General features: G+C 37.7%; 1 protein-coding gene across 2 annotated transcripts in view; it reads right to left on the bottom strand.

Moving 5' to 3' along the window:
• The window catches only part of LOC135173011 (uncharacterized), a 33,563-nt gene extending 6,458 nt beyond the window's left edge, over positions 1 to 27,105 (bottom strand). The window contains exons 1-3 of one of the 2 annotated variants that reach the window (XM_064139588.1): positions 26,771 to 27,105; positions 1,454 to 1,662; positions 632 to 767 (exon numbers count right to left, since the gene is read on the bottom strand). In XM_064139588.1, the coding sequence (XP_063995658.1) occupies positions 632 to 767; positions 1,454 to 1,662; positions 26,771 to 26,858 (433 nt within the window). In that variant the 5' untranslated portion in view covers positions 26,859 to 27,105. Of the gene's footprint in view, positions 1 to 631; positions 768 to 1,453; positions 1,663 to 9,941; positions 10,609 to 26,770 lie in introns of those variants that run through there. The other variant, XM_064139596.1, reaches the window with a different exon arrangement.

The following is a 27,105-nucleotide window of genomic DNA, read 5'->3' as shown; positions in this document are numbered from 1 at the left end:
GCAAACACATATCATGAGCATCCACGATTTGCCCTAGGGGTATAATCTACAGTTTATTCACGTGCAGTTAGTGTATGAAAGTAGTTGTTTCATAGGTATGTGTGTGAATTGAACGAGATAACTTTGAATTTAAGATTTTAGGGGAAAAATCAGACCTTGTGGGAATCTGTCAATATTTTTTAGAAGATGAATTTTTAGTGGGAAATAAATTTTAATATTCCTGCGGGATATTCACTGCCAAATGAGTCACCAGCTGAGTCTCACTCTATTGGGAATTGGCGCCTATTTTTTCTACGACCATAACAGGCTATAAAAACTATACTTCGAATTTTTTAAAACTTTTTCTACATCTCATTTTGGAGATATGATTTTTTCAATTATTTTTCTTTTATAGCTGGAGTTTTATTGTTTAATTGTGATAGACATTGAATAATTTTCTATTCATCAGAAATCATTACAATTACCGATGGAAAAACGCAGTTCTTCAAGAGTTACAGTGGTTCCACAATGTCGGTTTTCGAGTTTAATTCGCGTTGGTTTTTACAACAACCAAATCTCAATAATAAGGACTCGATCGGTTGTTGTCTACTCGAGGGAAGATTGAATTTAAAAAATAGTGAATTACACTTACTAACTACTGTTAGCTTTTTTATGCTTTCTTCCGTGGAGAAGGTTGGCGCATCAGCCGTCACTTCACAGCTGAAGTTACCGGTCAGGCCGTAATCTACATTCGTTATGGTTACCTGCTCGTGATCGGAATTGTTGCGCTGAAATGCGAGAAGCAGAATCGCTCGTTAGAATACTTGAATAATTAAATTTTAAAAAATCACATTAAAATTTGGACGTTACTGTAACGATATCGTACTTGAGACCTCATTAACTAATTGTCACTGAACTCACGTCCAAGCGAATCGCAAATAACCCGGGGATATGAGTGGAACTAGTGAAGCAAATGATGAATCATAATTTCCGTGACGTAGGTATGGATGGTGAACTACTGATAGGCTCCATTTCGTCACAAATAGTGAAATGGAAAATTAAAAATTGTCCCTCAAATAGCGAATAAAAAAGCTTGCAATTTTTAATGACTAACTCCCATGGAATACGCCTGACAAATCAATTCCATTTTAGAAAGATTGGTAATTTTTAGATTTATAGAGAACACGAGTTTATTGGAAAATGTGGAAATTCAAATAGCTTTTGTATTGAGCTCTCAATTTATTGGAAATACAGTAGACCGTCGCAACAAGTATGATGATTGAACTCGTCATCGAGATAGAGAAATTTTTCAATACAATAAATTTACATCGAGTGAATTTTCCGAATGAATAAATAACCCCATAAACGATTTGATCTGAATCTGAATGTAAAATTTTGCAATATCAAGAACTCGAAAACAGCTATTCCTTTGATATCAAAAGCTTTCCAGATGTATATCTATGCTTATACTCACATAAACGGTTATCCCAGTTATATTGAATACTTTAATAGGTGGAGTTTCCGATGGTGAGTACCGGTAAAATTCGTGCTTGCCACGATACCACTTGACGGAATAAAGTGGTTCGTTCTCGCGTTCGTAATGACAACGCAGAATTACCTCGTGACCACGTTCAACCACTTCCGGTATCACTTCCAGCATCACATTCCGCAGGCAACGTACACCTGCGAACAAAGGGGAAAAAAATCTGTTGTGAATTCAGGCTGTATAGAAAAACAAAATACTTAAACAAAGGAAAAACAAAGAAAGTGGGTAACGAGAGTAGGGAAAAAGGAAAGTTTTACAAAACGAGTGAAACAGGCGAAACGCAAACAAAACCGGCGACGATGCATTTAATATAGTGTGCATCATTAGGCCTCTCCTTTTGCGAAATGAGTGTAGAGGGTTGTTCTTGTCAGCTGAAAATTGCAATTCTGCCAAGTGGCATCACGTGGTATACTGTAGGACACATCGATTTTTCGTTTTGTGTATGATTTCACTTCCCTTTTTTGATCATTCATTCCCTATCTTTGAACTTTTAAACCAAATTTCGCTGGCTGGTCTTCATTTTTATTAAATTAATTAAATTGATTGATTGATTCGATTAATTAACGTTTAGCGTTAACGCATTTCACAGTTGTAAAAATTTAGGGATATGCTGTAGGTTCAGGTAATAATCCTTTTAATGTTGATGGTTAGAACCTATTGTCAAACGTGGATTTTTCATTCTCTTATAAAACATTCTGCAGATGATGTTCGTATTTTTTTTCGCTTGGATGCCCGAGACGGTACTCCGGCAAATATTTCCTTTCCCGGAATCCAGTTATCTTCAGAAAGCTCTGTAATTATCTCTTTGAATTCCGGATCTCGACGGGGAGATAATTAACGCGCATCAAAGATCATATACAATTAACCATCTCTTCGACTCCCCAAGAACTACCAAAAGTCTCACACTTTGAAATTGAGGAGGTAAAATTCTTATTGGGCACATCAGCGTGAACTTTCCAGCCTGCACTTTTCAGTTAGATGGTGACTCTCATCCAACTTTCGAAACAGCAATTCAACAAAAAAGTTTTTCGTTCTCGTATCACTTCTTCCGTCCTTCAATTATTGGAAAAACTAAAGTACATTAATCATTCTGTTACCAGAATGAAATGTCCCTCTAGGATAGATAAGATAGTGAAATTTATGCATAGCTCTGGAAATATGGAAAATGTGACAATATATTTCGAGTGTCTCATGAGTTGAAACTCACACAATCTGATTTACAATCAGAATGTGGTAGCAAAATTTTTATTTCATAAATTTTTATTAAAATTCAGAACATTCGCTGAAAAAAACCATTGCCCTCTGAATGTCTTCCAAAGAATCGTTTTGGATCACCAGAGAGATATTCCGAAGATCTTTTGATGATTTTTCTGAAGATTTTCAGCAGACAAATATTTTTTTTACGGGACACCACTGAGTGGGTTTTTAATAATTAATTGTACGGAAGCATGTCATCAATAAGTTTATGACATGGTTGCGTACAATTAATTATTATCGCATCATTTTTATCTCCTATTGCAGTTTATGCCATCGCTATGACGCTAGCGCAATAACTTACTCTGTCAAGCAGATTTGCCCGGAAACTACGCAATAGTGAAAAATACTATATCCACCCATTCCCTTTTGGGTGAATCGCGAGTTAAGAATGAGCAGCAGTTTCATTATACATAAGATAATGACTCATACCACCTCTGATAGGGGAAGAAGTCGGGTCGGTATGAGACACGAATTGAGGTGCTGAGACATAAAAAAGGATGAATCTGTTGAGCTGGGAAAATGGAGACAGCCAGGGAGATTGCATTCCTTTGAGGACTTATCTTAATGGTGCAAGTGATAGCATCTCTGTCGCCAACGAATGCCGAGAAAACAGTAACATTTTCCCCAAAGAGAATGTCAACAATAACCTTTTCTTGTTTCGTTATATTTTCCTCAATAATTGTATCTCCACGTCGTGATGCATCCATTTGAGAATTGGCCTTCTATCGTTAGTCGTATTGCGAAAAGTATATCGCCAATTCCAAAATATGCGAATTGGGTAAATATGCGAATATTCTCTAGACATCTTCACAACATCAGTTAATTTGTTAACATACACTGGTCTTGGTAGTGATGCCAGAGAGGTCGATACTAAATGAACTCGTTTTTTTTTGCGTACATTCACAAGCGATAAAGAACAATTATTCTTCTCTCGGTAGCAGTTCCAAATGGTTTGTCCCGTCAATACATACACACAGCAATGTCCTCAATTTGTGGAGAAAAATTGTCGGTTTCAAATTATATTTGGGCGAATGGTTCACTGAAAAAAGCTTCAGTTTGCAGTTGAAATGAATGCTTCATTGTCTACAGTGATTGCGACAGTTATGGTTCACATACTCCGCACGTTTTCATTTTTCTCCTGGTTTTCTGGTGCTCTCTTTATTTCTTGCACAATTTATGCACGCTTAATACGAGTTTCGATGTTTTTCACTCAGTATTACCGTATTTAATTTATTTCTAGTGCCTTTTGATCCCCTTTATCTCATGGTATTTCTGGGCTGATCTGGGATTATGACAAAGAGATCCAGATGGATTGATTTGCAATTGTTCGAGAAAATCCCAGTGGAGAGACAAAGCAATCACGTCAGGCTATCCAACCCTTTCTCTCTGAATTCCTCCTCGATTTTCATTTTGCCTCTCTTTTTGTTATCAAGCCAATCTACGTTGAGACGTACCGTGTACTCCCTGATGTTTCCGCCACCGATAGCGGACATACCGACTATACTTATGTCAGAAGAATATTGGATTTTCATCAAATGTTCACATTCTGAGTGGAAGACTGTGTTATGAGGCGCTTGTGTATCAGATTCTGTTCAAGCGTGAGAAAAAAAAATCGCCAAAAAGTCGGTGTCTTAGGAGAGGAATTCGTTTCATTTATTTCGAAGTATTTCTCTCTAGATCATTCAATCCCACGTGCTCTATACCAATCTCTAAATATTATAATTATGTTAAGTTGGGATGACTGTGGTACACGTGAACTTAATGAATATCTTTTACGATTTTCAAATTACCGACGTTTCACAGTTTTGCCCCATTTAAAAGACAATTTGTTGGAGCGATTCTAGATATTAATATTGATCAATGAAATTTAGGGAAATAAATAACGAAAGGGAAACTTTGAAAGCCCATAAATGATAAATAATAATAATTAAAGTGTGGAAAATCACGAAGAAATTGGTGTTACAAGGGTGATTCAAATTCTGCTCATGAATCCAGCTTGTTTCACACTGTTTTCACCACTGGAGTACCAGCGGAGCATGCGCTGTGGAATATTTTAACGGGCTCCAGAGTAAAGCGTTGGCTACGTATTTTATGAATACTCCATGAAGTAATCCCCTGGCTCGTCCGTATCCACGGGGTGGTTGAATATAGTGGATAAAATGGAGTTTAAAACAAACAGGTGTTTGAACCTTTTTGGTATCGCATGAGCCAAAGTTTGTGTTTTTTTTTGTCATTTTTGTTCAGATACTATTGACACATTTCGGGACAAACACACACCCACACACATATGCATATCGCCTAAAAATGCCACGGCTCTTCTTTTTATGTCATCCGCAGTTATATCTCAGTAAAATGAGAGAACGGAAAAAATTTTATTTTCAAAGCTTTCAAAGGGAGTCCTTGGATAAAAAATTGAATGAAAAATTCTGGTGATTGTATGGGAATCGAGACGTGAATTGATAATCAAGAACAAATTCCAGTGTTAGAAGTGGAAATTTTTTCCAACATAAACTCTGATTCAATTGACCGCGGCTAATCCGTCTTATTTTTACTGCTTCAACAAAATTTCAGTCGATATGAGTACAATATTATTGAAATTGATGAAAGCAAAAGTTCAGAGAATAGTAATGACTTTATGTAAAATACTTTTCATTTACAATTGATTTGAAAAGGGTGAGAATCCGTTTACGCATTCAATGACAGGGCATCGGAGAAAAGGGAGAAAGAGCGAATATTAAATCATTTCACGACAATGAATAGCCCAGACAAATAAGTTACATAAAAAAATGAAGCGAAATGAGGCGAAAATGCCCGGATAATCACGGAGGAACTACGGTACCACTCAGGCTTCTTTCTCCCTCATTCTCCCTCGATCGATGACAGTTGAGTGGACAGGATTGCAAAAAGAAAGGTGAAAAGAATATGTCCCCGTTGGTGAAGAATTATTCGGTCCGCGTTCCCCGGATTTTTCCTCGTTGTTGAAAATAATCTGCGGGAATGTTCATGAGTCTGTGGTGGCTCGATTTTTCCCTTTTCTCATTCGCCTGTCGGATTTATGTTTAACGAACATAACTTGGTTGCCGATGGGAGGGAATATTGTGCCGGTGATCAGGGAATGGATGATAATTTCTGAGCTGAATGAACAGTTGGCGAATGGAGATATTGACTACCATGAGACCTATGAATTTAAAAGAAATTATTTTGCCGGAAATAACATGGGTTTCAATTGAGCTACTGGTAATCTTCTTCATTTCCAACGTATTTTTCATCCTTTGAAACTCACACACCACCGCCCACTCTTCATTGGGCAAATTAATATAAATTCGTTGGGGAGGGAACGATTCGAAAATTTTCGTGAGTGAATGGACGATTTGACGCGAGCGATGATTACTCAGCGCATAATACAGAAATTGCAATTTTTAAATTATTTCATTAATATCGATATTTAATTCAGACTTGTGACGGTAAAATAATTATTTGGAAATACCCGGAGGTGTAGGATCAAATGTTGTTTGAATGATAGCTTTGATGTTTGTCACCAAAATAGTTGAATATCCTCACAAGGCCTTGTTTTGCTGGTAACAGAGGAGATTAATTATCGACCTATCAAATTAATACGAGTGTATATTTCCATCATGCATATGGTCCTGTCATTCATCCTATTTATGGTGAAATTCGTTATGAAATCTGGAATGATAATCCTGCCATTCACAGTGCACAGATAATAGTAACTTCAGAAGCAAACGGCTCACGGTTGGTTATTCAATGTAATACAGGTGAATACAGGCCGGAGCTGAAGTCGTATTCTCCCTAGACATGGAATACAAACTAATTTGGACGAATACGTAGTCCACGTAATGACTAGGCATAATTGGATTTCGCTTATTGCATGTGCTATTTCACTATTCAACTCATGATATCTCAATGTTCTTATAATTACTTTAATTAAATGCCATTAGGATCTGTGGAGGATATTTCCTATGGATTCGCTAGAATTTTTTAAATCGAATAATAAATTATCGTATTTCTATTAGTTGCAGATGAAAATCTTTGTCAAGTTATGGTATCTGGTTAATGACCGCGAATAATATCATTTTAATAACTAACTGTTCTATCGTATAATGGAGCACTGAGTGTCCCATTCACTGTCATCACTCGCACTTTTTATTTTAACGTTAGGGGAGACTTTGCTCTTTGGTCACTGATATTTACTCTTTCAATTGATAATTCATTAGTTAAAAATGGCAAATAAAAATCTTATGAAGATTCCTGTCCTCGAGCCATCCTTCCAGTACACAGCCGGGGTCTTAAGACGTTCCCTCATATTTATACTGACAACGAGTTGAACAGGACCATCATTATGGCTCCTTTCCTCTGTTCACCCAGAAGAGTCCTAATTATAAGTAGTTGGGGGCTGAACAAAGAAAAATGAAGAGCCCTGTCGTTAACTACGAAGGAGGCAAGCTCATCACAATTAGAAAGATTAAAAAATCGTTTCTCGGATATCAACTACTATCACGATTTCCGTGTGCCAATGTCATGAGTACAGGTACTCTGCCAGTCCATCCCTTTGGTACTTTGAACTATTTCAATTGATCTGTGCACTGAAAAAAATTGCCTATTCGTTTGTCGTTTATTTATCTGCGAAAATCATTTTTTTTCGAATAATATTTCTCGGAGGTATAATAATGGTGATTCTCTTCATAGATAAATATTCAGGAAAAATTATTTGATTTTTTAGTAGGGTTAGGAAGCGGCCTGATAATTATGTTGTCTCGTTCGTCTACTGTAAAAACAGGGCACGGAATAGGATGGTGAGGAAGGGGGAAGGTCACGAAAGGGATTAACTATGGTGGATGTACATGTAATGAATGAGTTGGATCAAGCTTTTATCCTCCGCCAATTTTCGCAGTGGTTGATTTTTTTTTCTGATGGAGGATAATGAGCTCTAATGAATGAAACAGTGGCTTTCCGGCTTGCCGCTCAGAAGCTTTCCACTTTAGCTCCATGTAATGTCATAATAGTGATTAAACTAGATTTACAGCGCACTTACGCGTCGACGTGAGTTTGAAATTTTCCTTGGTACATCTTGTTTGGACTCTGTAATTCTATAGGGCTGGAATTTCATGGATATATTATCGAGACTCCGGTCGATCATTTCCGTATTCAACTTTTCTCTGACATTTGCTTGGTTTTATTTTAGCATTTCATTATTCATGCACGTTCTACTTCTCATCTGGTATTTGATACAATTTTTCCATCCTTCTGGTAGTCTCCATGTTGTTGCTCTTAACGGTTCTAGTTTTTCAATTCTCTTTAAAATATTCTGTGCAATGAGATTATGCAGACGGATTTTGAAAGGATTTTTCTTCAGGTGCGTTTCACCCGGGAGAATATGAGAGGGGCTCTCTCAAATTTCTTTATAATACTTGACCGAAATTGACATCCTTGATTATTTAATTTTAATACCCGAAGCGAATAGTTGAAAAAAATTAAAATCTGTCGAATTAAAATATAAATTATTTATGGAATCATCTACGATTTATTTATTCTGACAATGTCTTCAGCCCCTCTGAAAAATTCATAATTCCTTTTGATTTTATTCCAGTTTCCCCACTGCAGCCAGGTCTATTCGACTACTTCATTCATCTTTGCACCTCACTGAAGAATGTCAAGACGGAAGAAAAAGAAATCCTTCTCTGATGTTACTCACGTTGACAGAAGGCACTCGTGATGGCGTAAAATTTGGAAGGGGCCTTCACTACTACACTGGTAAGTCACAACTACTCAGGACTTTCATATTTGATGTATCAATTCTCAATCTCGGAGAGCTTGCATTCTGCGCCCGTGTGTTCATGGTTAATCAAATATGTCAGGAGGGTGTCCCATGAAAAATAAGAGAGAAATACGTTCTGGAAAAATTTGCGCCGGAAAGATAATTTTTGTGAACATGAAAATTCAAAAGATTTTTACATTTATGAACGCAACCTTATGATTTTCGTCTTCAGAAAAATATGAACGTCAGTTAATCACGAGTTTTACTATGTTCTGTCCTCACTTCTCTCAATATTTTCAATTAAGTTACGTAATTTTCCCGAATATATTTCTCTCCATGTCGAATTAATTCCGAAAAAGTTGTAATTTGGACGGCAAAAAAAACGGCGCCGCAAACATGTCAGATTTCTAAAGTTAGAATCCGTCGTAACATTGACAGCGGCAGAATTTTCGTTCGATTTCTACTCTCCATCAAAGCTGCGATATATGAAGTTCATTATTCTCCTTAAACTCAATTAAGCTCTCCAGGTGAATAACTCCTTTCATGCATTTGGACTTTACCAAACTCCTGATTCGTGACTCCAACTTCGATAACGTTGAATTTCAGTTCTTTCTTAATTAACATTTCCAAGTAATTCGCTAGTCAGAAGGATTAATCCTATGTCGGAGGAAGTTGGAAAGACTGGAGAAAGGGCAAAAGTGTCAGTCGGTTTTTTCGTCTGTTTCAAAAGGCGACGCGAAAAAAAAACAACAGCGATACTCATTTCGTGTAAGTTTAATAAAGGGGTTGCGATGCTACGGTTAAGGATGAGAAGAGAAGGTCGTAAAAACGCAAATTTACGGACGGAGGAAACTAACTTGCACACCCCGGCGTCTTTTATACGTGGTTAGATCCGCATGCTCTCACGTTACTTCGAGAGAACCCACTACCGCGCAGATAAGTAGATTGCAAGTGGTATTCTCCTGCAATGGGAATTTTCTGAGCTTGTAGGTAGGAACTAAATGAGAGGCTTCCCAGTTTCCCGCTAATATGAGGAGAAAAAAAATTAGAATTTTTTTTTTCGATTTGCCGATGCTCGCAGTATTATTAGGAAATGTTGAAATTTCGTGGACTATTTTTAGGAGATATAGTCAAGACCACGTTACGCTTTATTTAGAGCAGGAAAAAATATGAAATTGTAAAATTTTATTGACAATTTTTTTCTACTCCCTGGTATGGTGGTATAGACCATGCTTTTCATTATTAAATCATTAGATCGCACCATTCTACGCGATGAGATTTGGAATTCAAGTTCAAATTTTTTAACAGAACCCTGTAAATCCTGAAAATTCTAATGAACTCCGGCAGTCTCTACAACATTAATTTCATTATAACTAAACTCACCAGTCATTGCTATAATTATCACCACAGCGGAACGTATCCAATATAAATTTCCCATTGTCAATGTCTCGTGATTGAGGTGTGCACTTTGATGAACTTGAGCGTAGTACGAACTAACTTAACATGAAAGTTGATGACATTTTCCTAATTTGCACGACGAATTAACATTAAGTTCCATTTTTCCAATAGTTCTTGAAAAACTACCGATTTTCAACACTCCCCAATTTCACAGGAACATCACAGTTCGCATAGAACCTGAAGTCTTCTGTCTCATTCCCATTTCAAATCCGCGGGAATTTCAATTACCAAGTAATTCACCGGCATTTGTGGATCACTCGAGTCTACTCATATCATATTAAAACATTCACTGCAGTTCCACTGACATTCACTATTTTTTTTGAAAGTTTTTGACCAGTTCATTCTAAAAAATCTGTTTCCATCGACACTCAATTTGAACAAGATAAACTACATTTTTTCAATCCACAAAAAATTATAAGTTAAAACATCCATGTAATTCACAGCTATTTGAATATGCTGCCTTGTATATACATGACAAACCTGGTGTATTCATAAACTGTCGTTGACAGGGTAATCATGCGTATATCTCCGCGATATTGTGACGAACGGGACTGAGGGTAGCCACGGAAAACTTGTGGCGAGTGTGTCTCGTTGTCAGGAACATGCGCGAAAGACTGAGCAAGGATATTCACGGTATACTCCACGGACTTTGCGCACACTCCCTTGTCAAATCTACTGGCCTCGTGGCATCCCTACGATATATTTTTCTACTCGTATTCCCTTGTTTGCACTTTTCTAGTTCCTGTTGCGGGTATACACATACATATACACGTATTTATGTTATCCACCTCTCTACCAGTCCAATGAATCTTGTCTCAGAGTTTTATTGCAGTCCATTCTTCATGAGGAACTCTCGATGTTCCTACATTTTTTTTCATCCTCAAGTCACCACGATTATGTCAAGCTTTACTTACTTCAGTCACGTGTCGACCTTTGGATCCTAAACGATGAATAAGTTGTTCATGTGATACAATAATTTTTTTTATTATTCTACAGATGGAAAAAACTGTATAGGATGACAGAAAAAATTGAGAACCTGTTGATAATTGTTCTCTAATTTAATGGAAAAATGGAAGTTCGTTTTGGAATTTTTCCCTGAATGACATTTCGCTCTCGAATTATCGAACTTTTTGGGGAAATTTTTAACTCACTTATCTCTCGATGTATGAATATATTCCATCGTTATACGGAATCGACTCGGTAATTCGTCACTCTGCATTCTCTATTTTCATCATAAAATTTATCTACATTTCTCTACGTTATTTGCATCTGTGTTAGCCGATTAGGCACGTGACAACGAGATAGTGAGAATATGCGCAAAATCTCAATGGTCTAAAGAGGTATCCATTAGAGAGGTAAAAGGAGGAGGAATATTTTCCACCCTCTCATATATCCACTCCTAACAGTCGGTTCATATGCTCATCTACGTGACTACTAAGCTGGTGAGCTGTAGGTGAGGTACATTATATTTTGGGTCGGCTGACTGAGAGAGAATTCGTATGGTCACGTTGCAGAAGTAGAAATAAATATGGAGAAAAACACTCCAAAAACCAGGAGGACTCGGAACGAAATAAATGGTGAAGCGGAAAGCGAGCTTTAACCAATCACCCTTGACATTTTTAATATCCGTAAGTTTAATCGTACGTTTTCTACTCGTTCACTCGGTTTTTATTATCATGCAGTCATCGTGTGTGGGTTTTAAAAAAATTGCCATCTATAAATTTCATTTACAACTGACTGCAGTTTTTATCATTTGAATTATCTTGATAAAATGTAATAGACCTCTTCGCACATAATTTTTCAAATAATTCTTTGAGTCAAATAAGAAATCATTCCACATTTCCATTATTATGATGTTTCTTTTCAAAGTCAACAATCGTTTTCTCATTCTCCGAGCAATTTTTCATAAATTTCAATACCAACCGAGAACAAATCGACTGAGGAATTTTTATTCCAAAATTCAAAATTATATCTTGATGCATTCATTAACAAAACTAATTACTGTACCTTCATTCACACACTTCATGATTTAACTGTCTCCTAAATGCCCGCAACATCCGTTTGTACTGATGTAAATAGAATATCCACGGGTACCTTGAGATAATATTATTGCTAGAACGTAGACGGGCTCTTGGGTGTGTAACTAAATGTCACCAGGTCCATGTCATATGTGGCAAGGATCTTACGGCAATTATATGGTCTGTAACCCTGCGGGAACAATGGTGGCATAGACACGATCCGGCATTAGTGGATGTTCAGCGCATTTCGCATTGACTGCGGCTTACTACCTGCAATAAGACAGGTGAGACAGTAAATACAGCGATCAACGTCTCGTACACAAAGGAACATGTACGTGATTATTCCATTTCACCTCATTGCCACTCCGTTGATTGGTGTTCATACATTTTCGGAGCATTCACGTTGAATATAGAACCCGACGATTGCGAGATAAAGAAGATGAATTTTGACAATCATCTTGATTGCTCTCATTTCTTTTGAACTGACTTATCTGATCCACATGGAGAGAAACTTTCTATCACATTTCTAGTTCAAATACTAAAAAAAATCTGATAATGTGTAGGTAAAATTTCTCGTGATTTCTGGTTAAATTTCTGGGATTTTCCACACAATTTTCGTAGGAGTTCAGGGAAAAATTCTCTTCGGGCTGATTCTTTTCTCACATGTTCAAAAGTCGTTGTTTTGAAGATGCCCCGATACCTTCAAAACTGACAATAATTTTTTTTAGTCAATTTTACGTTCTCATCACAAGTTGAGAGAAATCTAGGAATCCAAGAACTTCGGTAATTTAACCCTCAACGTTGGCCGTTATTTTAACCAGTAACTATTATGTATCAGCATCCTCCCACGGGCTAAAGGTATTTAGCCACGGATTCCATATAATCCACTTGTGAGAACAGTAAAGAAGTGAAAAGTAAGAGAGGGTTTAGTGTACATTAGTGGATTAACCTGCACTAACTCACGTTTACCCAGGGTATCTGTTCTACAATTTGTTAGGAATAAACTGGATTAAGAAGAATTGGACAGTCAGTGGAGTAGCATGTAAAACTTAAGGGTGTATCTGGGGTTGACTCACTGCAATGTTCTGCTTAGAACCAATTGAGATTTCATGGCTAGTTTTCTAGGAAGTTCTAAGTCAAGAGAAATGTTTAGTTCGATCCCGGGAGATTATTTTTTAAAAACTTCTCGATATCTTTGTTCTATCCACATTGAGTGAGTTTCATAGGTAGAAAAGTATAAACAAATTAACCAATACCAAGGTCTGGATGATGCAAAGTTCTCATACCGAGGGATAAACCCTTTCCACAAATATGAATCAATTGGATCCGGATCCAATCCATCCCTTCTGATCCCGTTTCTCATGTACATATTCTTTTGTCCAACTTATGTAGTCGATAAAATCATAATGATAACTTTACATACGAATTGGAGCGTCACTAAGGTACGAGGGAGGCCCTGTATGGAATGTATACATGGACGTCATTAAATCCAACCCCATTTGCTGTCAAGTTTTTCTCCCCAAATGCATTTACTGTTGGTCTCCTGTAAGGGAAAGCCACGGGGAGTTCTTGAGGACAAATTGCGAGAATTGCTGAAAGCTGCTAAATTATGAGGTTAATTCTACACCCTCGGATTTCCCTTACTTATAACGACAATGAAGGGAATAATATGAGAAGTTTAATCCGTTCCATATGTACCCGTTATTACACCAAAGTTTTATAAAATACGAGTATGCAGATCTTTCATGATATCACAAGGGCTTGATTCTGAAGTAATACAATTCTCAATATTGAATAAATATTGGGAGAATTTTTTTTTCAATAATTGGACTGTATTTACTGGAAATAAGTCAATTATCTTCATAATCTGAAATATCGCAGCAGTTTGACTGTCCAGATCTCGAAAAAATTTCATATATCGCCATTCTCTGGACATTTATACCGGGCTGATAAAAATACATAAAGTATTCATCACTCCCCAGGTTTTTTCGATATGACCCACGTTATGAACGGATGTCCGAAACGCGTGTGATATTGTTACCATGAAAATCGAATTTTTTTTATGCAGGCGAAATCGTAAATAGAGCCATTCCCCAGTACTTTCCGCGTTTTGACTTTTTCATTTCCTCTGTGAATTCCTGTACCCAGATGACTGATACTGCGGCCCCTGGGAAAATGTGATTATATACCCATAATAATTAATGACTTATTTGACAGCGAGTGTCAAGTATTGTCGAGAGCTGTATACAACTTCTCTATAATTTTGTCATTCTCTTGCTGACAACAGAAAGTATGTCAATTATCTACGTCCTTAACTTCTGAAGAGAAATTTCGAAATGAATCACATCCCCCAAACAATGATTTTCATTTGTGCTTTGAAATGAACACTTAAAATATATAGAGGAGAGCACATGAAAGGTGAAAATTAAAAAAATAAAGCTAAAGATTATTTCTCCAGTTCATAATTTCCTCTGCGTTAAAAACAAACTGTGACATTTTTTTTTCGCACCGGTGCAAGGTGGTGTAGCATTAGTGAAACCAGTCCGGGACTCGCTGGGGCGAGGGTGAGTAAAGGGGAGACCGGGTGTATGGCCGTGTTGCTTCTGAAAAATTACAGTTACAGGGTGAAGTAAATAACGAGCTTAGCACTCCCATGACTATTCCACGAAGGGAGATTACTCTATAGTTACGTGTTTGAAAAATTTGGGAAACATTTCATGAGAAACTATTCCAAGTTGAATATTCACAAATAATTATTAACTGATTTCCTAATGAGTGATCCACTGATCAATTAATTTCGATGACGATGATATCTAGACTTTTTTAATTTTCCGTCACTATGAGCAATTTGGAGCTGGTTCTACTTACTAGTCCTCAATCTCCTCTTCGACATTGCTGAGGTTTTAGTGAGGGGGTCGTTCGAGTACGCTGAATCAATATTCATCTAGTCATCTGTCCGAAACCACATCGTAATCTCGGTTATGAGCCCTGAATAACTCAAGCCTTGTCTGTCCTAGGCTTGGCAGACAAATCGATTAATTTTATGCACGATAAAGTTAGTATATGAGAGTTGCGCAAGAATGCAGCTTCATTAGGAATTAGTACCGAAGGTTTTAGATCAAACCTGTCATGACGAAATCGGACATGCGGTTTGAATCGGGTTTGACTCAATTGACTTGTATCATGATAAATTATCGGTTTTAATTAAGTCCGAGTCGGTCAAATCCTAACCGAAACGTGGATTAATTCGAGTCAATTGTATTTAATTTGATTGTCCGCTCAACATAAATGAAGAATTCAGTACATCCCTTTCGTAGAGGACTCAGGTCTTTCGGTACTTTTGTGAGAATATACAATCTCTGCAAAATAAGGAATATTTTTTCAATTTTTCTTTAAAAAAGTACTAAAAAAAAAAGGGTGGATGTGTTTTCATACGTTCTTCTCTGTGGCTTTTCGAATGGTCCACTCAGCTAATTAAATCAATATCTCTGTCTAAATACCAGGCCCAATGATTAATATCAAATCAATAAAGGACACGATAATGGCCGGAAGATTCAATGATGATGGAATAATGCTCTAATTATCAAACAGCTTCTCTGTTGGTTTGATGCACATCAGTAATATAATCAATTCCATGATACTGTTAACTTGTATGTAGTGATGCATATACTCATACATGTGCATGCTGTCACGTACTCCCCAGGGTCATTGCAACTTGTATGTCTGCTAATGTTTGGCGAACGTATCGAGAACCGTTTAAATGCCTTTAAAAGTCAGTCTTTGATTCGCACACGTAATTCGCTTCCAGTGAATTCTATTTGACTGGTTAATTGTCTGGTTTCTCTCCTCTAGTATTACGTCCTCCACATGGCTTAACACAGCTATCCCCAACTTTCACCTTTGTTTCGTCCGCGGAACTCAGGTGAAATTATTGTTAACTGTTGGTGGAAAGCCAAAAACATGATGATGATCATGATCATAAGTATGTTTGCTTTCATCCATTCTGAGGTAATTATCTCCCACGAAATTAAGTTTCAACAGTGTACAGCCAAGGAATAATGCATTAAAACAATGCTTTCGGGTCCACTGTTGACATAGGAATAACGAACCGTCTCGTTGGGGACTTGCAACCAATTTGCCATGTGGTATAATTAACGACTCAACTCCGGTGGCCATAGAAATTCATCGTTGCCGCAATCAATGATTCCCCACCACAATATGCCCGCGACTGTATTGTTCATCAATTATTCATAGATGGACAGCTCACGTCCACTCGATCCAACTACACTAGCTATTACTGGATGAAATAATGAACAATCGTCCAGTCCTATTAACCCTCTGAGACGGATTTTATATTGACACCCTATTAATGTCAGTGAAATACTCAACTTGTTCACCAATTTATTCATCTTTAGGGCTCATTGAAGTTGATAGATTCAATTACCGAATGGACTATTTCTAACTTAAAATGACAAACCTTTGTTTTGGATTCATCAAGAAGCTACTTCGAATGGAGCTTTCGGGTAACATACGTTGCATCCCCTTATTCGGCTTTAATTCTTCTCCATACCAAGAGGACTAATTGTCAGCTCATAAGTTTCACCAGTCACGTACAATTAACAGTCATACACACCAACTTGCTATCTAGGACAGTACGGGGCTTAAAGAGACAAAGCATAAATTATCATACTCACACCCCTGATAATGGTACTTGAGTAATTGGCGACGCAATTATACCGGCCTTGTGATTCGGTCGAGTTCACGCCGGCGCATATTCACCGGGTTTCAACCAAGGGTCATGTATTGTATACGCGTTAATTCCTCTCATATTGGTAATTACGGTATGCTTCTGAGTGTTTGACATTATCAAGATTCGCATCAGACAAATTACGCAGAGCTACAATGGATTGTAATGATACCCATCCAATCAATAATTGGGGACAATTAATAGTGAAATAATGTTTGGTGATTTATAGTGATCCAAGGACCAATTGATTAATCCATTTCGTATAGTCCATGTGTGCGTGAACTCTCGATTTAGGTAGAAACAAATTACGCTGGTCGATCGAGCGGTAAATTTCCGTAATTTTCCGTCTTACGTAATATATGGATAGCTCTTAATAGGTAAAAAAGAGTATTCATAATTCATAATAGTAGATACATACAATTAATTCGGCTATTGATAGGGTGAATAATGATGATATAGTTTTAGTGGTCCTCCTGCTATCCGGTCAGCCCTCATATATCAGTCTCCACGCAACCTAAATCCCTCTCTTTCTTCTCAAGGAGGGCCTGCAGTCACCATAGCCTGGTGTATTTCTGGGGTATTGTTGGGGTGGTTCCCAATTGATACTATCGATATTCTTGGAAAGTCATAAATTTTAAGGAAGATAGAATCACTCATCGACTTCTAACTCTCCTTCTCTTTCGATCTTTCTACTCCTGTTGAGATGTTTGTTTTTTTTCGACTTGGATGTAAAAAATACTGGTTAAATGAAGGATATATTATTTCATAAAAATGCGCACTTAATAGGAACAAATTACTTGGGAAATTACTCATTATCTTTTGGAAAAATCTCCAAAAATGTGCCTTCCACTAGAGAGTAAAAACATAGCAAATATTTGGAATAAATAGGAGCATTGAATTAGCAATAAATAATAAATTAACGAATATCGAGATATTAACGTAATTTAGACTTTACGGTTACTGACTGAATAAATGGTAATTCAGCCGGAATTTCTGTACAGTATCCACTGGAGGAAACGAATTCTCGCCCTGTATTTTGTTCCAAGTCGAGTTTCACGCTGTTTCATGGTGTAATTTTCAATGGAACGACGGAAAACCACAACTCACGTATTTTCACAGGTCAACGCTCGTATTTTCACACTGATGCTTCGCGTTTAATCAACCACAACAAAGGATCATTGAAATCTATGATAGTTGATTGAAGTCATTGATGTTCTATTGTGACCGTCAAATTGAGTTTTCATCATCCGATGATGTGGAAGCCATCATTGAATTCATTATGTCCAATATTTCCCAACACATCACGATGTTCAGATTTCAATTTCAAATGAATGAGTTTTAATAACTTAACAGTAACATGACAGTGACAAGTATTTTTAATCTCAGGACATTGAAAATAATCTTCGTTCATGGAAATATGGTAATATATCCGTAAATTTTCATCTCTGTACAGGTAAAATAGACAAATCAACAATTCGCAGACAAACATTATGTCTAAAGGAGGACACAGGAATGCGGCTATGAATGGGTTAGTCGCCATTGTGGAGGCTGACGGTGTATCGTGGTGTATTCCTCGTAGGGAACCGCCACGTCGGCCCGGACCTTGATCATAACTCCTGGATAACATGAAGAGCTGGTGCACTGGGGTAAGTTCTGTTTATTTTCGAGAAATTTTAATTTTTCAAACAATAGTTTCCTTCATCTCGTCAATATTTAATATAATCATATCGCAGTCTCCAATTATAATGAATAATTGAATAAATACGTACGCCTTCTCTCAGTCGTAAAATCAACAAATTCCAATTTCACTGGAATTTACTTGTTGGGATCTTTAGAATTTCAAAGCAAAATAACACGTTAAATAATTATTCGGCGCTGCTGATGGTTCAGTAAACGAGCAGCTATTGACCCAGAGGGTTGCGGGGATAAAGAAACGAAGGCATATTTTCATTTCTTCCGCAGCAGAAATTGTTGACATTAGTTAATTTATTTGGAACTTTAAGAGACGTAAAATACTATTAATTCATGAGTATTAGGCCAATTCTAAGGTTAGTGTACGGCTAAAGAAACAGAGGGGTGTGGCAGTTGATAGTGCAGACAAACGGGGTTATTTATGGGCCGAGTGAGGTGAAGTGGTGGCGGTACAGTTAGCAGAAGTAGGGGATGGAGAATCAGCCGGGTTTGCATTAACGGGTGACCTCTAGTATTCATCTGAAAATTTATACCTATCTACATATGTACTGGCTATTGGGAACAACGTTATATGCGGTAGAAGATGAATGTCGATGATGTATAACCAGTAATAACTGGTACGCGTCGATTACAATTCAATTTACGCTATTCAATGACACTACATCATTTGTCGATTTATTCGTTCAGTTTGCTAGTGAATGGTTGAATTGAAAATTGATATGACGGGTGAATGACTGAGGAAAACCGTGCGCCGTTTAAATGACAGATTGTTACGTAACCACCCAAACTGTACGTGTCTGGTTAAAAAATTGGACCTCAGTGTACACTGAACTGAATGTTATTTAACTGTTGATTTACGGTTCCCATATTTGTTTAATGACGTTGTTCTGGGGCATTCGCAAATAATATTGTCTTCTAAAAAATTTGCTCGATGAATAACTACAAAATTCTGTTTACCAACCTCCCGACAAGCCAGGGAAACAATCAGGGAGCGGTGAATTTGAGTAAAACGTGTGAGTTAAAATTAAAATTATACGAATCGTCGGATGAAGTCGACGATTTATTGGTAAGATCGAGGAATTTCATCGAATGGAATGCAGATATAACTCACAAGTTCTGTAAAAAAGGGTTTAAAGTTGAAAAATTCCTGATTTTGATGGCACAAAAAAATGGAGAATTTTCTCGAGGATTCGGAAAAGAATGCAGCGATATTTCGAGTCCAGAAATACTAGAGCAGTAAAACAGATGAGAAACTTTTCCTCAAGTTACTTTGCTGAAGTTCGGTAGAAAATAATACTAGAAGAGAGGAGTATCCGAAAGACTAGTGGAAGCTTTTCTCGACACGTATTCACAAGTTTTTTGGATTATCAGGTGAATTCAATCTCTTTTTTCAAATCTACACTTCGGGCGTTGTGCACACGGGTTACTAACTCGATCCTGGTACCGGATATACCACCGAGCAAAATGATATGGCGGTGCTGATATAAATTCTATGTTAAAATGTATGAAACTCACGTGACTTGCTTCATATTGTTCTTTTCTTGAGGGTAGACCAGGCTAATCCAATGTCGGTGTTGCCTTTATCCACCCTGTAGTGTTATTTCTAACCCCTTACACTCTGAAGTCCCTAAAAGCCGGCAAAACTTTCGAATAGCAAACACCCGAAACCCAGCTCACCATGCCCGCATTATTTATTTCTTTACCCATCGAGTTAATGAGGTGGGACATAAGCTTGGAATTATTTTACATCGCGGTCCTTAGTTTCAAAGGTGAACAAACTTCCGGAGGTTCAAGACCATTCGATGTATATAAATACCTTCCAATATTGACAGAGCTCAAGTTTCGTGAATCCGTAAGTTCCATTCACTGCTCGGAATTTCGGCACAGTGCATTGAACTGAAGAGTGGAATTGAAATGTGAAAGCAAAATTCGATCAGAATTTACAAACAAGTCCAAATATTCATTGTTGGGAGAACGAAGGATTCCACTTGCATGAATTTACTGATCCGTACAGTAATCGTTAGACAAATATGCTGTGTGCTAAGGAAACCTCACTTTAGACGACCATTCAATGGATTCAAACTGCTAAAATTCCTTTATCAATTACTCAAGCGAATAAAATGGCAATTAACGAGAAAGAAAATGTGGGTCAGGCAGAGCTGTGAACAGACAAGCTATAATTTAATCCAGTTTATCTCTTCGTACCCCAAAATGATGTATCGTCTATTCTCAAAAGTTACGATAAGTCATTCAAAAGGTGTTGCAGTTTCTCTTGAGCATCGAACAAATTGAATTCGCCAAGCTGGCAAGAGGGTTTAGTCAAGATTACCCAGGAGTTATTCTGTCTTCCACTGTACAAGTTTATAATGGAATGTGATTGTGCTGGCGACGGAGAGCGATTTACCAATGTCTGTCATTAAGAAATTAGACAGTTCCGTTTCCGAAGTTTGTTTTTCATTCAGATTAGTTTGGAGTATTGGGAGAACCGATGACATAGACTTGAACAACTCAATTGCATAAATCTTCACTTTGCCCTCGTTTTTACACCCATTACATTCATCACATTTTTTTTTACAACAACAATACGGTCCATTCTGTTATCGGTCATGATATCTAGACACCCGGGCTTTTTTTTCAGTTCAGTAAGATAGAATCTGTTGAAAACGAACTCAAAGACGTGTTGAAGTCTTTCACATAAATTGCACAGCAAGCTAAGTGCAGAGGCCGAATACGCGGGTAATGTAAGAGATGTTGGCTATTAAGTGCTCTATGTACTTCTGTTTTACGAGTTTGTTTACAAATCAAGAACTTAAGTATAGAACTTCAGTTTATCGTTTTATTTTTATTTCCAAAGTTCTCGTTGATTTCCTCCATAGTTTCCAGAAAGACTTTCCAGTTTCCAAGATCAATCATAGAAGTGGGGAGATTCAGCCCTTGGAGTTACGCCCACTTTGCCCAACTCCTGCTCACATCCTTGTCTTTCACCTCTGAAAGCCAAAGCGGCGATCTCTCCTGATATTTTTGAATCGTCCATGCAGATATCTCATGTGGGAAAGGTCACCCTATTATGTCATATATTTTATTGAGTTGAATAGCTTTTTCATCAGATATTCCTCATACATTGGAAAATGAAGGGATATTCTTGGATAAAGAGCTTTTTAATAAATCATTAGAAGGGATTATTTCCTCCTCCTCTTCGGTGAGTGAAATGCGTGAATTTCTTGAATGATCCAACCTTATAATTCAACGGTATTCTATAGCTTTTGCCCCATCCAAAAGCCTCACAAAATTCAGTCCTGCATTTTTCATTCATCTCTATTACTCCTGTAATTGGGAGGAAGCGAGAGTAACATATTAAATTGATATGTACGAGAGTTGAAACTCTATTCCGCAGGACCTATATGCGTTACACCATTAAAATTCTAGATGAAAAGCATCAGTTGACTACACCTTTCTATGAAACCACGCATTATTATACCGTTATAACGCTGTAGTGAATAATTAAATTTCAAACAAAAGAATGGGTATTGTAGTGTTCCGCTACATTTTATGTCGTGACTCCTGATGAAGGCTGAGTACAGACATTTTATTATTTTTTTATTATGGCTCTACCTGCAGTAGTTATTCGTTATACCTTTATGAGTCATCTGAGAACTTACGCGATAGGTAGATCAGTGCTAGATTTTATCCGCGGAATGTCCATCGCAACCTTCAGATTGTATTCGAATCGAGTCTGAAGGGAAAATCATGATGAATGACAGTGGGAAAATACAAATAAATGTACTACGTAACAGGACCTGATTTGTCGAATCTGATTCTGCGGATAGGTCAGCAGTATCTGCACTTTCGTTCCTAAAATGTGAAAAATCTTCATAAAATTAAGAATCTTAGTTAAAATTATTTTTTATCGAATATATCTAGAAAAACAAATTCTCAGGTAATCCTGAGGGATGTACCTTGACGCTACTGCCCACTGAGAATTACGTGCAGCACCACCGGTAATCAACTCGCTCATTAGGGAAGTTTTTACTGCTCATTTGAATCACGCGTCACTTAGTAATGCACAGTAACCTCATGATCCTACACGCAGCTGTTCTACTTTAATGATTACTGCCAAAGTTCACTCTCTCTCTTTCTCTAATATGCTGTGCTCATACTGCAAACTTTGGTCATCAAGAAAAAATGGGATAAATATTATGCAGGCATATTTTATCATTGCACTACAGTACACCATTTATTGACTATGATATCCCAACATTTTCCCTATTTACAAATTTCTAGCACGTATTTATAAGTAGGTAATTAACTCGATGAACATTTAGGAATTCACGTTGGGCTCATGCCGGGCTGGGAATAATTCAATACTTAACGTGTTCTCTGTTTAATCGTCTAATCCAACCAGAACAATCGGTTGTGATAATGCTGGGGGATTCTGCTTCAGCTGGTGTCCATATGGTTTCCCAGGCGCCAATAGACCACATCAGTGAAATAGAGAGATTTAATTCAACGATTTAGAATTTTGTTTTCGCCTTTTTCCCGTGCTATGGCGCCAGATTTTTTTTTTAATTTGTCTCTGCAGATCTGAATGGCCTGGAACCTTTTTCCCACATCACTTCTAAAATCCGTTAGGCAAAAAATATCTCGAATCTCCCCGATTAATAGATTAAAAAACCCAATCAATATCTTCAACACGCATCAGAATCTCTGTACATCACAAAACATTTCTGATCAAGCGAGTGACAAAGGTACAATGGAGAAAAAACCCGTCAAACCATTTATCAACTTGTGAGAAACGACATCGAATATTTTCTCGTCTGGGGATACTCTGAATGGTACAGCAGGAAAAAGCAGCTGTTACATGTGACGCCGGTGATATAACTCTTTTTGTATTCTTTTCGTTTCTGTCATTCTCCACCTCCACTCCTCTAGCACTGGATGGGGGAGGACGTAATTCTCTGGAGCGCTACTCGATGCTCAACCGATGTGCAGTAGAGAAGCCAAATATTTGATCGTACATTGGAAAATGAAATTGACAATGGGATACGGATGAAAGAAAATCGGACCATTTAATGGTCTGAATCTGTAGCGCCGAATTGTGAAACTCACATTTATGATGCCCGATTTACGGTGACAATTCGTGATACGAGTTTCAGTTGACTGAGCAACGGGAAAAATTTTCATGAAAAATAGTATTTAGTCATCTCCTTTTACTACTTGGCTACTGAATTGCACAATTTAATTTACAAATTCACGTGAATAATAAAATGCCAATAATTTTGAAATAAACAAACAACAATCTCCTAATTGTTCCAGCTGCATCAATATGCCATTGGATCATGGCTCGACCCTTGCAGCGCATTGCTTGGAATTCCTCTACCCAGTCTCCAACATCGGTTGGCATTGGACTGCCGGGAGGACGAGATAACTAGAGTTGAATAGAGTCCCCCTACAACGAAAGAGTGTCAAGCAGTAGAAGGAGTCGATAAGAGATATGGCCGCCATTAAGATTCTCAGGTTAGTGCATTGTATAACTTTCACGTAGGAAATATCCAGCATAAAGTAGTTTACACGAGAATAAAAGGAGCCGAATAATCAGGTATGCAAAGGTTTTTGATAACGAGAACGCATCAATGCTGGGGAATAATGAAACCCAGCGAAACTTCCTGAGTTTGGCGGGGGGGACGATGGGGAGTAGACTATGAAGGAAAGGATGAGGTATAAGAAGGGGATGTAGATGTGGAGAAAGTGTGTATGAGGTTGGAGGGAGACAGTAACAATTTTGATGCCACACATTGCATAAATTGTACCGAAAATTTGCAATTCCATGTGGGATCATGAACCAGCGCTGAACTGTGCCCTGTGTCTTGGCGACCCATGAGGATATCATGTTTACAGCCTCTGTGGAAATATTACGAATTCCATGAGCTTCGCATGATTGTTGAGGGTTTCGTTTTTCCCTCACAATGCAACGACTGTTAGCTCCTGGTGACGTTTTTCCCCGTTAAGTTCCTAAATATCGTGAATGCTTTATTTCTAAACGAATTCGAAGATTGTTAACTGCATGAATTTGTTATCTGGGATCTACGTAATCCTCAACGTGAATAATTCAATGTTAATGAAGATTATTATTCCAAACTTTGACCTCAACTACCCAACTTGTAGGAGTAATCTTATTGGATCCTTTTCGCACCTCGGGAAAGAGGATTAGTGGATTCCGGATTTAGCTAATTCACATAGCTACAACAGGGTAAGTAGAGAGATTGACGCTTTATGTTATCCCAGTTATATACGTTCGTGGTTTCTGAGGTGGTAAAGTTTCGTAATATCTAGTTCCCCTTTCTTGTCTTATGTCAGACGCTGCCACCCCCTTCAATGTCAGCCACTCTAAACCAAGTTCGAAACAAGCTTCTGGCCAAATCTTCCAGTGGTCGGTTGTATCTTGTCACCTATGGCGATATACGTCGGGGAGGCAACGACGACAATTTACAATGTGATCTAATTTTTCCCTCCAAATGACCCCACTATAATTTTCCAATCTCCGTCGTAACATTGACATGTTTATCAAATCTTTAGAAGGCACACTAAACGTCTCAAATATCACTGTCAATTAATATTGCGCATCTATAGTTGTTTTTAATATTTATTAATATTTACACTGACATACGGCGCTCGCTGGACCTTTTTTGTGCCTCAAATTTCAGGGAACAAAAAATGGTGCTTTAGTCAGCATTACGAAAAATTTAATTTTCCAGAACAAATGATATAAACAAATATCTAACTATAAGAGTCGTTATTAAAGCGTACTTTGGGTGGGTATAGGTTCGCTTAGTTCAATTTACACTAGTATCTCGCTCTCGGCTTTGTAGATGCCTGGCATTCGAGCAGTGCAGTGAAGATTCAATGGGTTATTTGAGTAATGGAATGGTAGGAGATAAACGCTTAGCTTCCCCATTGCAATTGAGATTGGTCGATGTAAGCTGAGTTGCTACCCATATTATACCCAGATTTCCCTAGCAGTTGGACGGCATTTATTGGGACAATCTCGAATAGCATTCGGTGAAACAAATATTCATAAGGTCATCATTGTTCTGTACAATGTCAATATCAACCATCAAAAGAAATATATTAATTTCTTTGAAAACAACTGGAGATGGAACTCCAGAATTGCTAATCATACATTGAACTTCCAGTTTATATATTTCTCTTCGCATAATTGTAGATTTTCAATGGCTGAATTCTTGGACGTTTTTGTGAAACTGTGACTTAATGAGAACACTCAATTAATGAAATTGAAATTCGTTGTAAAAATAGGGCGAATATAAACGTTCAAGTGAAACCCATCAAACTTTCTTGAAACATCACGCCCTCTGTATTATTGGAGTTTGATGGTACTTGGATAATTATTTCCGTTGTGGTGCATATCGCCTGTGTGCAGAAGTGGTTGGCCAATCCAACCGTGAAAGCATGAGGGAAGTGGTGAGAGTTTAAGTGGACGAGGGAGGAGTGAAGGTTGGAATCCTCCAAACTTCGTATGCATGCAAATTCGAAATGGGAAATGGGGAAACGAGTAGACGTATTTCAATGTTTAACTCTCTCCGACATTTGAGCGTGTAATGTAGAACAACTTGACGCGTGTAGCTTTGTTGTATACAACGTTGTTTGTTTTTTTTTTCACCGGTATTTCCGTTATTTCCTATCTTTGTTTTTTATCACTCAACGCTTCAGCTTGTGTTGAGATTACCCGACGCAGACTCTGTTCAATTTTCAAGCCATGCAAGCATCCGACAGGATTTCATACACCACGAAAGAAGAGAGACGGGTGAAAGTGAATGGAATGATTTCACGTGAAAATAGTGCAATGAAGGTAATTAAGTGTAGGGTTACTTTTTAAAAAGAGAAAAACAGTTTATTTTCTATGGAAAAAGGTACAATTGATATTAAAAGCCATTAGAAAAATTCAGAGGTCTCCTGCCAATTTCGATAAAAAATAATTGTTTTGGTTTTCAAACCAAAGAACTAACAGATTTCAACAAATTTTCACCTGAAGAAAAATCTGGACAATGTCAGGAGGACAGATCGTTACAAATGAAATCGATCAGGGAGTGTGTCGAACGACATGAATATTCCAATTCCTGATGGAACAGTTCTATTTCGCAATATGATTCATGAGCAGTAGAATGGGAAGTCGGAGCCGTAATTCTCGGATACATTGCTATGGTAGGTTATTCTCAATATACTTCCTATGGTGAAGGTCAGTTTAGTATGTTCTTGATGGTATATACATAGCATTTACTTACACTTTAGTCGAGAGGGAACCTGAGAGTGTGCTCCCGCGTCACTGGTCCGGTAAATCACGTCATGAATATGAGGCGTGAGACTAGTCATTCAGAACAGATTGAATGTCCGGAAGAACCGGCAGTGACATCACCCTTTCAGTTACGCCATACCATTTTACGACGCGGGTACCGCCTACAAGAGAGGACCAACACAGTAGAAGGTGAAGAGGGTCATGTATGAGTACCTCATGGAACACCGGAGTATACTCAGTATAATATTCAATTCTCTCAGGTTCCTTTTTACATTTTCTTTTTCCCTCATCGTAGACATATGCTGGAGAATTTCTTGAAGGGAG

This window comes from Diachasmimorpha longicaudata, chromosome 1 (genome assembly GCF_034640455.1).
Source record: "Diachasmimorpha longicaudata isolate KC_UGA_2023 chromosome 1, iyDiaLong2, whole genome shotgun sequence".
NCBI classification, from domain to species: domain Eukaryota; kingdom Metazoa; phylum Arthropoda; class Insecta; order Hymenoptera; family Braconidae; genus Diachasmimorpha; species Diachasmimorpha longicaudata.
This window is presented reverse-complemented; position numbering and strand designations above follow the sequence as displayed.